We start from the raw sequence: 13,567 nt of genomic DNA on the forward strand, positions 1-13,567 counted from the left end.
TACGCATCATCTCAAGGCTGTTACCTACAGACAGCAAAGTCATTGACTACAGACAGCAGGGCCGAAGATAGAAGAGTCGAGTTAAAGCTTACAGCAAGGACCAGTGAGCAGCAACTTTATTGTAAAGCTATCTTTTCTGGATGTGGGTGCATTGCCGAATATGTCTCGATCGGTTACAGATAATGGATGGATTTGATCTATCTGATAATATTGAGAAAAGCTAATAAAACCAAATATTCTGCTACAGTAATAAAAGGAGATAATAAAGTACGTGTAATTAGCTGAATGTCAAGAGTCAGAGGTTGAGAATCTACTAGATCAGGTATTAAAAGTAAGCAATACCAAGCTGCTGCAGCTGCAAACAATTTATCTTGTTTCGCCCTCACCGCTGAGGGTTTTGGCCGGTCTGTCATGATCACAGGAGCCCAGCTGATTGTGTGTTAATCGTTAGTCTGATTGGTGACACCCTTCCTTGAACTTGGCACAGCCCTAGTTGCAGACAACTCGGCATTAAAGTCTCGGCATGGTCACTAAGTACAATTTAGATGACGTTTTATCCCGGTAGCTTGACTGCTTGGCTACCTAAGCTCAATTCTAGTACCTCGCAGTGTGGTTGCATCGGAGAAGGATAATAGCCCTTCAAGTGCTTCTCCGCGCATTATCCCTGGGAGAACAATATGCCCAACAACTGTAAAACACCCCTGCTTTCCAGCTTCCGGACGAAGAACCATAGGAACGCGACATCCAAATAAGACCCAAATCTGATCCCCAGACCTTACTGGGCATGTCAGTCCCATAGATCCTAGTCGGCCTCCATCTGTACCGATCAAATTCATGTTGCCTACTGTTGTGTACATCGACATAGTTGCTTCCCTATCTTCTCTCGATAACACATCAACTGGAGTATATCCTCCACATATGATTTTACGGAGAGTAAGCCCCTCTTCATCCACCATATCTGCTGCGGCGTTGAGACTGCGAATTAAGTTGATTCTCTCGGCTTGGGTTGGCATTTCCGACTTCCACATCTGTTTGTATCGATGTTTTCCCAACAGAGGAAAGAAGAGGGAGGTTACATCGTCCCTCTCATACAATGGACCCTCAGTTGTCTTGGCCCAAAGCCGTTCGCAAAACCTTTCGACTCGCGCTAGGAACTCCACAATAGGCACCGCCGTTAGATCCTCTCTGTCGCTGACGAATGATATCTTGTCCACTAGCAATCCTTCAGCGGACAAGATGAAGGTGTCGGGTTGGATTGAAACATGATTCGCCTCAACCCTCCCGCAGGCGCGGCTAGCATTCAGAGGCCCCCACTGGAGATTTTCATGTGGCATCCAGGTCGGAAAATTGTCTCTAGACGTGGGTGACTTCTCGTCTCGCTTGTAGCATAAGAAGCTCAGGCTTTTATACTTGTCCACAAACTGTTGGAACACCTTTGTATACACGCCAACAACGGACAAGTTGTAATCAACGCCGAATACGCTTTCATCGACGTCTACAGCAAGTCCAAGAACTCCATAAACTCGGTCTCTTGGATCCGTGAAATTTAGACCCGCGGTCTTAATAAAAAGTTGAAGCAGGGATGATCCCAGTGCTCTCCTGGTTATCTTCATGGCGGTACCCTCGTCAGTTTGTTCGCTATGCGTCTCCCGCCCAAGGATCAAGTTCTCTTTGGCTCTGAGAATGTCACCAGAAAGAAAGTCGGGTGATGGGCCCGTTTGGCCCACTGGATCATTGGTGATGTACGCGGAAAGATGGCGTTCAGGACCTTGTACGTTTACCACTTGATATTTGACAACGTTGACTTGGTGTTGAAATTCCAGGAGTTGTTGGCCATTGAAGACATGGCGCCGACAGTACATGTCAATCTTGGTGGCGAGTATCAACTCCTGTTGTACCCAGAGTCGCCTCCAGTACGGATCTCGAAATATATCGGCAACGGGGTACCAATATGAAGGGTCGACAAAATCTCCAATAGCAACCCCTTTTCCAAGGTTCTCAAGGTCTTCAAACACAGCCCCGATGGGTTGTACGTTGTGGTCGATCCAAGCACAAACGGTGTGCGCACCTGCATAAATCGCTCGCATTAACTGGATCTGGAATTCCTTCTCGGCGATATCCAGCTGGTTGATGCAGATGGCATCTGTCCAAATAACGCGAGGCTCATCTGGTAGGCGAAGGTCATCTAGAGCCTTTCTTAAATTGCGACGCACGATAAATGAGCTGCCTTCATCAATTGAAATCGTATAAGTTGGTCGTGGCGGTCCCCACATGTAGCTCAATGCATCATAACGGGGGTTGTCGTCTAGGGAGACGTGAATAAGCCTAGCGGAGATTCGACTGCCTGGTTTTCCTGGAGACAGCTCCAATAGCCTTATTTGTCGCTTGGAATGATCAAGGGGTTGGTATTGGAATGGCGACGCTTTTTTGGTTGTCTTTCTGGGAGATGCCCATGGACGATGGATAGTCGTAGAGCGGGTCCTCATCGGGTTTGTTTAAAAGAGTCTCGTCTTTAACGGAGGTAATTGGCCCACATGTGAAGAAAGCATTCGCTCAAAGATCAGGCCTAGGTCAGGCTTGAACTGAATTGGGTTGATCGCTGAGCACCGAGAATTTGAGGCTGGTGCAAATTAGGTAGCTATCCGGCGACAACAATGCATTGTAGCCTCAGGCATTATTGCAGATAGATGGAATTGTTAAACCGCCAGTGGAACGAATACGACGACGCGATCACGATGGGGATCTCTCGAGCTTGTATGCTCCAGGGTTAGATTAAGCTCCAATGAACTCGGTCTTTTATTGCATGGAATATTTTAGAGTATCCGCCCAATTTACCCTGTTTCCTAAAATTCTAGCCTGCCTTCGGTTGTTTGACTTGGGATGAGTGTAAACATAGGCACTCGGGACTGGATTATTGGGGAACCTTTCTTCGTCCTCGCCGTTGAATAGCTCAACTTGGTTACATATAACGGCAATTCCATCAGCAAGACCTCCTCGCTTCGTTGGATGGGTATATTTAGCGGCATTGGTTAGTTCGCGTTGCAGATGCCGTGATATTACCTCACTCCCGGCTACGACAGAGATGGCTCTAATGTCCGAGCACTTGACCCTTCGATCAATTAATGTTCAAATCATCGTTATTATTTTGTACAATAATACTTGGTACCTCTATTCGCCGGAGGGTCACTATAGCGCCGCCATTCTCAAAGTATTGGGCACAATTTTAGGGAGAGCCTTAGCTGGTGGATAATGCAGGTAAGCAAATTGATCGGTGTTATGGGATGGCCAAGAAGTTACTGCCGGGCTATTTCCTGATACAGCTAGCGTTTATCTGTCTACATTGGTCCCCCGGCCAGTTTCCTCTTTCGCAAATGTAATTGAGCCCGACACCGGCATATTGCCGGCTGTAGCTGAGGCACAGTTGGGCTTTGAGATCCGTCCTTGTTGGTTAATAGACATGCTACACAGTCAACGATGAATCCTTTTTGACAGCATCTATAAATATGAGCCCCGTGGACAATGTCAGTGGCCCCTTTCCCTCAATCTCTACACTCGGGACATTTTTCTATTCAAGAAAGCATGGCTTCGCAATCTTCTATCACCTCGTCCTCCGGAGACTGGGAAATCTGGGGGGGGGGGGGGGGGTGATAAACGTGCCAGTTGCCAGAAGGCTATACCAGAAGCGTGGATTCTCCCATCGTCGCTTCTTGAAACTTTGCCGGACCGATCGGAGTTGTCCAAGACCAAGACCAACCTGATGCCGTTGGAAATACCCCGCCGCTCAGGTATATTGACAGAGAGGGAGCTTCAGATCACCGAGAGTCGTACACTATGTTGAAATTACTTGAGAGTCTTGCGTCGGGCAAGTTGACATCTGTTGAGGTTACGTTGGCTTTCTCCAAAGAGCTGCAATTGCCCGGCAACTGGTAAGCACATGAGGCTGGGTCTCATCCTGTAGTTGGATTCCGGTTTGCTGACTGCTTAAACAGACAGGTTGCTTGACGAAAACCTTCTTCCAACAAGCGCAAGAGAGAGCACAATACCTGGACGACTTGCGCAGTAAGGGTAAGCTGCTAGGCCCCCTTCACGGGCTCCCGGTTAGCATCAAAGACACATACCATATCAAAGGTACACAGGTGACCATCGGTGTGGTTGCGTTCCTAAACCGGACTTCGAAGGAAAATTCCGCCTTGGTAGACATACTACTTGGCCCTAGGCGCGGTCCACGTCAAGACCAATGTGTTGCAGATGTTGATGGTATGTTCGTAGTGCAAATCTTCGTACGGGAAAGACCTCTAACAGCTTGAAGTCGGCGGGTTCAGACAACAACATCTTTGGTCGTGTGTTGAACCCTTGGAATACGATGCTTGGGGCCGGGGGATCGAGCGGTGAAGAGGGCGTCCTCGTTGCATCCCGGGGATCGCCGCTTGGCGTTGGCACGGATCTTGCGGGTAGGTACACTTTGAAAGAGGCCTCTATACTCTGGCACACAGTAACTGACTTCTAAATCTAGGGTCCATTCGGATTCCGTCCTTGTGCTGCGGAACAGACGGGTTCAAACCATCAGCTGGTAGAATTACGGCAATTTCCTTCGGAGGTCAACAAAGCGCACCCATCGTTGCGGCAATTTTGACACGTATCTTGTACGACCGTGGCTGCTGGCTGTGTAACTCTTCCTGGATGTTGGTTGGTGGCCTGGTTGCAGCCTCATCTGCTGACTTGGCCAAATTCCATCACCGCTTCAAATCCCACTCCGACTTCATCAAACAGCAACGAGAGCAAAAGTTTTCCTGGAGGCGCGACGCCCCGATGAGTTCTCCCCTGGATCTCTGGGCGGAGGCCTTCAAGGCTCTGGAGCCGGAAACGCAGTCGCGGCTGAGCGAACTGGGCACCAGCCCGTTGAAGACGACTGAGGGAATTCAACAAATCATCGACTCTGCCCGACAAAAAGAGACTGACTGCCGGAACAAGTTTGGGGTGTTCAAGATCGGCAAACGTAAATTGGAGCTCGGGATTTGCTTCCACAATATTGTCAGTTGGCTCAACATGTTCAAGGAGGTTGGCGACACTATCGTGCAATATGACCCGGGTCATGCCGCACTGCCATGGGCTTTGTTCCGCTTCATCTTACAGGTAATTAATATCCTTTCCTATGATATATATACAGATACAGATCACATGGCCGAGGACCTTCTGACATTCGATAGGCTGCGACCGTTCACCTGGCAGATATGGACAATATCCTAGAAATCCTCGAGACGACTTCTCGTCTAATCTACCACGGCCATGTGCTTGAATTCACCTATTCCCCAACCACTATGGACGTACAACATCCACTAGCACAGCAATCGCTTGATCTGCTCAACAAAGCTCTGGTCACACTGTACACGGTTATCCTAAGAAATCTCGACTATTGCTGCTCGAAATCGAAACAAAACGCAATTCGCCGCAGCTTCACGGGCACCCTCAAGCCCAAAGAAACTCAAGACCTCCTTGATGAACTTGAGAAACAAGAACGCCTTGTGCTCCTTCGGGCAGAGGCCTGCAGGGGGTTGCTAGGTCACCAGGCTTCAGCTCATTTACTGTCTCGCCTCGATGACCTCTTGTCTTTCTGTCAGGATCTGGATCGAAAGGTCGTTGGACTCGTTGCGGTAGCCGCCGAATTCGACCGGATGCTTGTATCTGTTGGTAAACAAGAAAAGCGTGAGACGCTCGAGTATATCTCAGACATTCGATACCAATCACACCACAGCGACGTTAGCATTGAAAGAACAGAGGAGACCTGTGAGTGGATTTTACGAAAGAAGAGATTCATGGAATGGTGTGATGGACAGTCTTCATCGGTAATATTACTAAATGGATATGGTAAGTCAACGCACGCAAGCCGGATGCGAATACTATTACTAATAAGATTAAGGCGGTGCCGGAAAGACATTCCTTGCTTCCAAAGTGATTGACCACGTCAACAAGGTGACGCAATCTGGCCAGGCCATGGCCTATTTCTATTGCAAACGGGACGAAAAAACACGACGAAATCCCCTAGGAATTCTCCGCAGCCCCATTCGACAGATCGCATCGATATCGCACGACAATGACATGATCCATGGGGCAGTCCAAGAGCTTCGGAATAAGCTGGAAAAAGACCAGTGCAGATGTTAGGACATTCCTACATGTCAGGGCATATTGACCACGCTCATTCGCTCATATACGTCAACGACCTTCATCTTGGACGCTCTAGATGAATGCGATGATGAACCATGTGCGGAATTGATGACGACTCTGCAAACTTTGATGGCACAGTGCAGCAATCTCAAACTCTTCATCTCGAGCCGGCCCGACAGAGACATCCAACGCTATTTCGGATCACAGCCTCTCATTCAAATCCAGGCAACAGACAACCAGAATGATATCGGAAAATATGTCCAACACAAGCTATCTACTGATCGTCGCTGGGAGGATGTGTCTCTGGAACTTCAGGAAGAGATTCAAAGAGAATTACTTCAGCGAAGCAACGGCATGTTCCAGTGGGCTGCTCTTCAAATGTCCCAGCTCTCGCAACTGAAGATAAAAACCGAAGAAAGCATCCGACAACGGCTGTGTCATCTTCCGGATGGTCTCACAGCTACCTACGACCAAATATGGGAGGCCATCGACAGCTTGGATCCCTACAATCGGCGGGTTGCGTATCGCGCATGTCAATGGGTATCATGCGCCATGAGACCGCTGAGTACCGAAGAGCTTGCCGCAGCAATCTTACTTGACCCGGAAAGTGACGAAAGAGATAAAATCAACCCCGTGCTCAAGAAGGAGGATATTCTCGATCTCTGCGAGAATCTCCTGACTCTGCAAAAATGGGAGTCAGGCCGTGCCAAGGGATATGCATGGGCTTTCTGCCACTTGTCCGCGAGAGAGGACTTCGAAAAAAGAAAATTCAATGAGCTTCAATCGCATAGATTTGTGGCAATGGCATGTTTGAAATACCTCACGACGATAGACTGCGATGAAGTTGACATGAAGATGCCACATCGAGATTGGCCAATCGCAACTTATATCAGAATTGCCGGTCTTCAACACGTTGTGACACAAGAAAAGATTCATGCATTAGAGAGTGACAGATTCATGGTCCTTTTGAAACGCTTTTTTGGATCTATGCAGAGTGGGAGTCACGCATACCAGGCCTGGGCCTCCAAGTTGGACTTTGGGCAAAACAAGAGATTGTCCTCTCCCGTCTTTGCACTGTGTGCATTCGGATTTTACAATCTTCTATCCGACTGGCGTAAGGATCCTGAATTTGATCTCAATGGTTGCAATGGCTGTGGGGAATGCCTCTTGTCGTTCGCCATCGATTCCAGAGCGGAACCCATTTGGCGCTTCTTGCTTTCCAAGAACGTCAACCTCGAGAATGGTTACCTCCGGCCTTTACATTGTGCCATTGAGTCCAATGACCTGGAACCCTTTGACGCTCTCATTGCGGCCGGGGCTGATGTTGACGTTGTCGGGGTTGGCGGTCGATCTGCACTCATGTTGGCTGTAGGGCTCGTCGCTCGTAGACCTAGACCTACAACGCCCCTGGATCTAACCTTTGTGAAACGCTTGTTGGACGAAGGGGCTAATCCAAACTTGGAAACCGTCGGTGGAAACGCCCTTAAGTATGCCATGTTGATAAGAGGAAGCGATCTTATCGAGATGCTCTTGGAGGCGGGCGCGAAACCTCCTCGAATACTGTGCGCGTTGTTTGAAGCCGTCCGAGACGATAATGCTCCTTTGGTCCGACTTTGGATTAGGAAAGGTGGCACTGCGAAGTATCTCAACCGTATCAGTCAGATCTCAGAAGTAACACGGATCTCTTGGTCTTCCTCAGGCATCACGCCATTCCGTTTGAGCAACGACAGACCTGAGGCCAGCCTCACTTTACTGCAGGAGGCTGCAGAGTTTTCCTCAATGGACGTGGTTAAATTTTTGCTGGATGCTGGCGCTGAAGTGAACATGGTGGTAGATTCCAGATGGGGTACGGCTTTAGCAGCGGCAGTGACCAAATCTTTCCGCGATCGCCATGACAACTTGAAGCTTCTGCTGGCGGCTGGCGCTGATGCGAACCTGAACGATGGGCTACGCAGCCCCCTAACCTTGGCAGTGGCCAATGGTGATATAAAGGCTGCCCAGATATTACTAGATGCCGGGGCGAAGCCTAACCAGGTTTTCCCCGGTTGGATGGATGCGAAAATCACCACTCCCGCGGACTTTCGTCTCAGTCAGCTGCGTACCAAAGTGGCTCCGACGGCTCTTTGTGGTGCTGTAGCCAGCAGTATCGATGCTCTCGTTGAGTTGCTCTTGAAGGCTGGGGCGGACCCCAACCTGGGCCCTCACCGCGACTGCACCGAATCCTCGAGCCCGTATTTCAGGTATTCTTGGCGAGGTTCTGTGCAAACTTCTAGTCCATGGGTCAAAATGGGAGAAAGAAATCAATGGCTAAGTCCCCCCCTCATCGCCACCAAGAACAATGATATTGGTCTTTCCAAGATTCTCTTGCGCGCCGGGGCTGACCCGAACGCCATCCCTGGGGGTAATTCCTCTATCAGCCCACTCGCTGTGGCTGCATTCAACGGGTTTTTGGACCATTGCAAGCTCTTGATCGATGCTGGGGCCAATCTCAACCTACCACCCCATGCATGCTTTCGAAACGTGTTGTTTGCCGCCACCTCTGGATGCGAACACTTCAAGGCACGTAAGCGAAAGTCAGTCAGAACATACTTTCCCAATGACAAATCAACTTATGTTGCAGGGTCGATTTCACATTGGACATATGATGCTGAATACAATCTTTCCCCTGAGTTCAGATTCAGCGAAGCAGCGTATGCCGCGGCGATTTTACTGTTTATGCAGAAGGGCATGGAACTCCCAATGCCGATTTACTCGAGCATTCGCACTGTGGCCTTTGGTTACTATCGGAGAGCAGGAGAATCCTTCCACGCGGGGTCGATTTGTGCATTCCACCCGAGCGGCCAGTTCGACCAGTTCAAAAGTCTAGCTCCTGAATGGTTTCGTATTCTATGGGCTCTCGAGACGAGTCCCTCGCCCCGACTTCCTCTCCGCTCAAGACTTGAGCGGTGTGGATTTCCCCGACCTCTCCCTCGTTCTTTGCTTCTCGTCCTGAGGTTCAGATCTCCCGCGAAGCAGCGGATTGCGTGGGCCGCAACCATCGCGATCAACGGCGAGTGTTCGACTTCTGGATTTGGAAAGTATAGAGTTCAGCTACGCCAAAGATAGGGCCTGTGACCGACAAATGGAAGATCATCGTGCCAAGCAACCCAGGTTCTCCCGATAGGGCTTCATCGACAATACTGGAGGTGACAGAACTGGAGAGTTCTAAATGAGCTCTGGCAGAAAGGTCGAATGGGGATAGAGGAACGGCGATATGAGGATCATTTTAATCCCAGCCAGGGAGATCCTTGGTTGCTAGCTGCCCTAGTTGCGCTCGTCGTGGGTATGGATGTCATGTAGTGTGATGGTGCTGACCGGCGCTCCGGAGTTTAATGATAGCAGGTCTAGCCTACTGGACTAGATACTACTTAAAGGAACAGCTCTATCTCTAGTTGGAAGGGCATCCTTTTTCCCTTCTTCAATTGAAACTTTTAGAGACAGTCTTTATTGTTGATGTGCCACTTGACTAGCTGTCGCCGCAGCTCTCATCCTTTCTTCCTTGCTCTTTTCCACCTTATCCATACAGAAGCACCTGGTCAAGTGCTTGACTTTCCCTTTGCCTAACTCCCTCAGCTGGCCTTAGCTGCAAGACCTTCTCTCAGCCCGAACTATAAGGCATCTCAAACCCTTGCGGTCGCCGGCCCCGTCTGCACTAAGTGCATCTCCCACCAACAAATTAGCTTGATTCTACAGTTGGGAGATGTTGTTAGTGTTCAGCCGTGTGAGATCTCTAACACATTTTTACCATCCTTGAAGATTTCAACTGCTTTTACCAACTAGACCCTCTATAGACCCCCTTGCCACCATGCTCAATATGGGGAGACGGACATAGCTTCCGTTTGATTGGCTGACGTGAGCATCCGGCTGCTTCCGTTCCTCCGCCGTCTCGGCGGAAGAGAAAAAGCGGGGGCCGCATCGAACGTCTTCCGGGACCTGGATATCGCTAACAAGGCAACCTCCCATCATCATGGCCTAAAGTACACACTCCGTCAAGCGGCGCGCTTTCGACCGCATCGGAACTTTCTCTCACCTCTCTACGCATATTTTCGGGCCACTCAGCAACCGGACGAAGAGTTGCCGATCAAGTCCGTAGCCGGGCGGGGCAGCATCCCGAGCTTACCACCGAAGGAGTTTACTACGCAGCAACTCCCAGTATGGAGGCCGTTCCGGATACGGCGGTTGAGTCTCCGGCCTCGGGCTTTGGCGCCGATACGGATGCCAAGCGGCGCAGGATCCGCAAGGGCACCCGCAGCTGCTGGGAATGCAAGCGCCGCAAAGTCCGCTGCTCGTACTCGACGCCGTCAGCATCGGTGTGCATCGGATGTGACCGACGAGGTTCCAGTTGCGTTAGCCAGGCATATCCCGAGGAGGCGGCTCCAGCTACTTCGGCAGGAGGCCGGGGCCGGCAGATGGGCGACCGGATTGTGCGCGTCGAGGCCCTGATTGAGCAGTTGGTCAGGCGAGTTGGCGATCAGAGCAATGCCTCGACTGCAAGGACTGACTCTGCAGCACTGATTGAGGAAGATCCGAGTGAGTGTGACGGTCCTAACACGGTTTTCTTCATTCCTGGGTCGAGCAATGGAGTGGAAGCGACCCGCGTCTTGACCGTCCGTGAGCCTCCAACAGTATGTCAATCCCTGTTTACTCGTGCCCTAGAACGCCCATTAACTCGTCGTAGCTAGACGTGAGACTAGAAACCAGTCATCTAGAAGGGTCGTACTCGTCGCCCGTCCTACCAACACCCCAGTCTATCACGCCTCTAAAACGGAGCACTCTTTCCAGAGAACCTCTGTACGGGGACATTTCAGCCGCTCTGCACGCCGCCCTCCCGCCCCGCAAAGACATCGACCTGATGATCAAAGCAGGCCTCAACATCTCGTTCGACAAACTCATGATGCAGCCCCACGCCGTGTTGGCCCAGAAGCCCGGCGGCGGGAGGGCGGACCTCGAGGAGATGCCCGAAACAACAGCCCACCCAGCTCTAATCGCCAAGTATCTGCTCGTCCTAGCCACCTGCTTTCAGTATGTAAATCCAGAACTTCACGCCGACGAGATTCGCTGCCTATCGGAACCGCCGCACCAACTCATGCATCGACTGGCGGACACGGCGTATGCCCTAGTCATCAACAACGACGACTTCTTGGGCTCCGTCGAGTTTCTCGAGTGTGTCATGCTCGAGGCCTTTTTTCAGGCCAACAGCGGCAACCTACGACGCGCTTGGTTTGGCTGCCGACGCGGCATGGTGGTTGCGCAGATGATGGGCCTTCATCGGAGCGGCAGTCGGCAAACATTGAAGGTCGTCGGCCCAACTCAACCTCTCTATCCCAATTACATCTGGTTCCGCATCGTTTGGGCAGATCGCCAACTCTGCTTGATGCTGGGTCTGCCACAGGGCTCCCTGGACGTCTCAATAGCATCTGAAGTCGCCCTTGCAGGTGACACCGCTTCAGACCAGTTTGAGCGCAAGCAGTCCGTCATTGCCTCGCGCATCATCGAGCGAAACGAATCATCCGATCCTGCCGTCATGGAAGACTTCGCAGCCCTACAAGAGCTTGACGCCGAACTCCAAAAGACGGCAAACGAAATGGGGAGCAAGTGGTGGCTGCCTCCCATTCTTGCTAACATACACGACCCCGAGGAGGCGTTTTGGGAGACGCTGCGCCTGCTCGAGCAGATGATCTACTTCAATCTGCTCAACATGCTACATCTACCTTATATGCTACGATCAAGCGCGCCCAGTGAGAGCACCACCGGTTATAACCTCGAGTATAGCAAGCTATCAAGCGTCAATTCATCACGCGAGCTACTAACGCGCTTCATCATGTTCCGCTCCTTCAACCGCGTGGCTTTTTGCAGTCGATCAACCGACTTCCATGCACTTATAGCCGCCATGACTCTGGTCATCGCGCACCTCGACGGGCATCGCAAGCAGCGGCAGGGAGCTGGCATGGCGGGAATCAACTTGCTAGCGCACCAGAGAAACAGCGACCGGGCGATGATGGACCAAGTTCTTGAGAGCATGGAGGGCGTCGCAAAGCTGAGCACCGATGTGCTGAGCGAGCGCAGTTCCAGCTTATTGAAGAGCCTACTAGCCCTCGAGGCCGATGCTGCCAAGGGAAAGTTCGACAACGCTGCGGCGGTCATGACAGAACTACACCCTGACTCGGCGACAGACGATGGGCATTCACTCCGGATCAGCATCCCCTACTTTGGCACTATCCAGATCAGCCGTGAGGGTGTCCTCTCAATAGAAGCACCGCGGTGCACTACACCACCTTCGCCTTTACCACAGCGGCATCCCAACGCCAAAGCAGCCAATTTATTACCGGCAACACGCGCTTCTGACGCCGGCTACACCGCCGACCCGACCCCGTCCTCATTCAACGACGCGACATCGCGGATGTCTCCTAATACGCAGCAAAGGCATCAAACTGCCCAAATACCTCCCGCCGCACCTCAGACACAACAGCCATTTGCACCGCAGTTCTCGAGCGCCATCAATGATGCCCTGCAGCGGCAGTACACGTACCCGGGATTGACTGCGGGAGTTGATGACTGGGCATTCCAGGGAGTAGACATGACATTTTTCGACAGCTTGATGAGGGGGTCAGAAGCGGAAAATGTGGCTGATGATGACGGTTTGGCGAGATGGGACGATGCCCCATAGGACTGTGGATACGAGATGCCTTCGCGATTGTCTAATAATGGCAAATTCAATATCGATGGCGATATATAGTTTTGATGATGCGGTCAAATGGCGGCCTGCATATCCGTAGATGATGAAACCGCAAACCTCGACTTGGCGGTGGATCATCTGTTCACATGAACATCTCTCCTCCGATTTTCAGACGAATAAGTCAGACGACACACACACTCAACTCTAAATTAATATTCACATGATCGAGTGTCCGCTAGAAGACTCAAATAAGATGCGTCGTACCATATTTGAAGACATACAGACCCTCATGCCCAACGCCCAATGTGGTAATATCCGACGAGCGGGCCACATCGTGCGGCGGAGGCAGGCCGACACAAATGGCGGAAGATGATCACAGAAATTTGACTGCCTAGTGGGAATTAATTAATGTTGCAGGGTACTTATTTGCAATACAGGGCTTCGGCTTACGCGGCAATGTCGCTGTCATCGGCCATAAGATCAGCTTTGCAACTAGGTAGGCAACGCCTCATCTAGATCTTCCGCCGAAAACTCGGGCGAATGATGCGCGGCTCAGGAGGCGCACCACCAAGACGGTATATAATCCTGAAGCCCGTAGCTTCCGGATTAAATATTTCTAATGCAGGCTACCTTCTAATCTTTCCTTAAAGTATCATTTCTTGCCACTCTTCTTTCATCTCCTGGGTCACA

The 13,567-nt window shown here is 51.0% G+C and overlaps 3 protein-coding genes across 3 annotated transcripts; 2 read left to right on the plus strand and 1 right to left on the minus strand.

Moving 5' to 3' along the window:
- Nucleotides 1-550: 550 nt before the first annotated feature.
- BGZ61DRAFT_424338 (heterokaryon incompatibility protein-domain-containing protein) lies at nucleotides 551-2,602 on the minus strand. Its single transcript, XM_046243602.1, has one exon. The coding sequence runs from the start codon at nucleotides 2,484-2,486 to the stop codon at nucleotides 579-581; it is 1,908 nt and encodes a 635-aa protein (XP_046102020.1). The 5' UTR covers nucleotides 2,487-2,602; the 3' UTR covers nucleotides 551-578.
- A 1,229-nt stretch (nucleotides 2,603-3,831) lies between these two features.
- On the plus strand, nucleotides 3,832-9,267 carry BGZ61DRAFT_549936 (uncharacterized protein; the record flags this gene model as incomplete). The annotated part of the gene is made up of 8 exons (XM_046255448.1): nucleotides 3,832-3,926; nucleotides 3,994-4,059; nucleotides 4,270-4,451; nucleotides 4,514-5,133; nucleotides 5,208-5,865; nucleotides 5,918-6,154; nucleotides 6,239-8,725; nucleotides 8,783-9,267. The coding sequence occupies 8 exons, from the start codon at nucleotides 3,832-3,834 to the stop codon at nucleotides 9,265-9,267; spliced, it is 4,830 nt and encodes a 1,609-aa protein (XP_046102021.1).
- Nucleotides 9,268-10,181: 914 nt separating this feature from the next.
- BGZ61DRAFT_590177 (uncharacterized protein) lies at nucleotides 10,182-13,130 on the plus strand. The gene is made up of 2 exons (XM_046256618.1): nucleotides 10,182-10,826; nucleotides 10,880-13,130. The coding sequence occupies exons 1-2, from the start codon at nucleotides 10,356-10,358 to the stop codon at nucleotides 12,866-12,868; spliced, it is 2,460 nt and encodes an 819-aa protein (XP_046102022.1). The 5' UTR covers nucleotides 10,182-10,355; the 3' UTR covers nucleotides 12,869-13,130.
- The last annotated feature ends 437 nt before the right edge of the window (nucleotides 13,131-13,567 follow it).

Source organism: Ilyonectria robusta (genome assembly GCF_021365365.1).
Source record: "Ilyonectria robusta strain PMI_751 chromosome Unknown BGZ61scaffold_15, whole genome shotgun sequence".
Lineage (NCBI taxonomy): Eukaryota > Fungi > Ascomycota > Sordariomycetes > Hypocreales > Nectriaceae > Ilyonectria > Ilyonectria robusta.

Bases quoted from the DNA above. Each gene is read 5' to 3' on its own strand.
- BGZ61DRAFT_424338 (XM_046243602.1), bottom strand. From the start codon at position 2,486: ATGAGGACCCGCTCTACGACTATCCATCGTCCATGGGCATCTCCCAGA.
- BGZ61DRAFT_590177 (XM_046256618.1), top strand. From the start codon at position 10,356: ATGGAGGCCGTTCCGGATACGGCGGTTGAGTCTCCGGCCTCGGGCTTT. The intron at 10,827-10,879 runs GTATGTCAATCC...AACTCGTCGTAG, and splicing joins CCGTCCGTGAGCCTCCAACA to CTAGACGTGAGACTAGAAAC.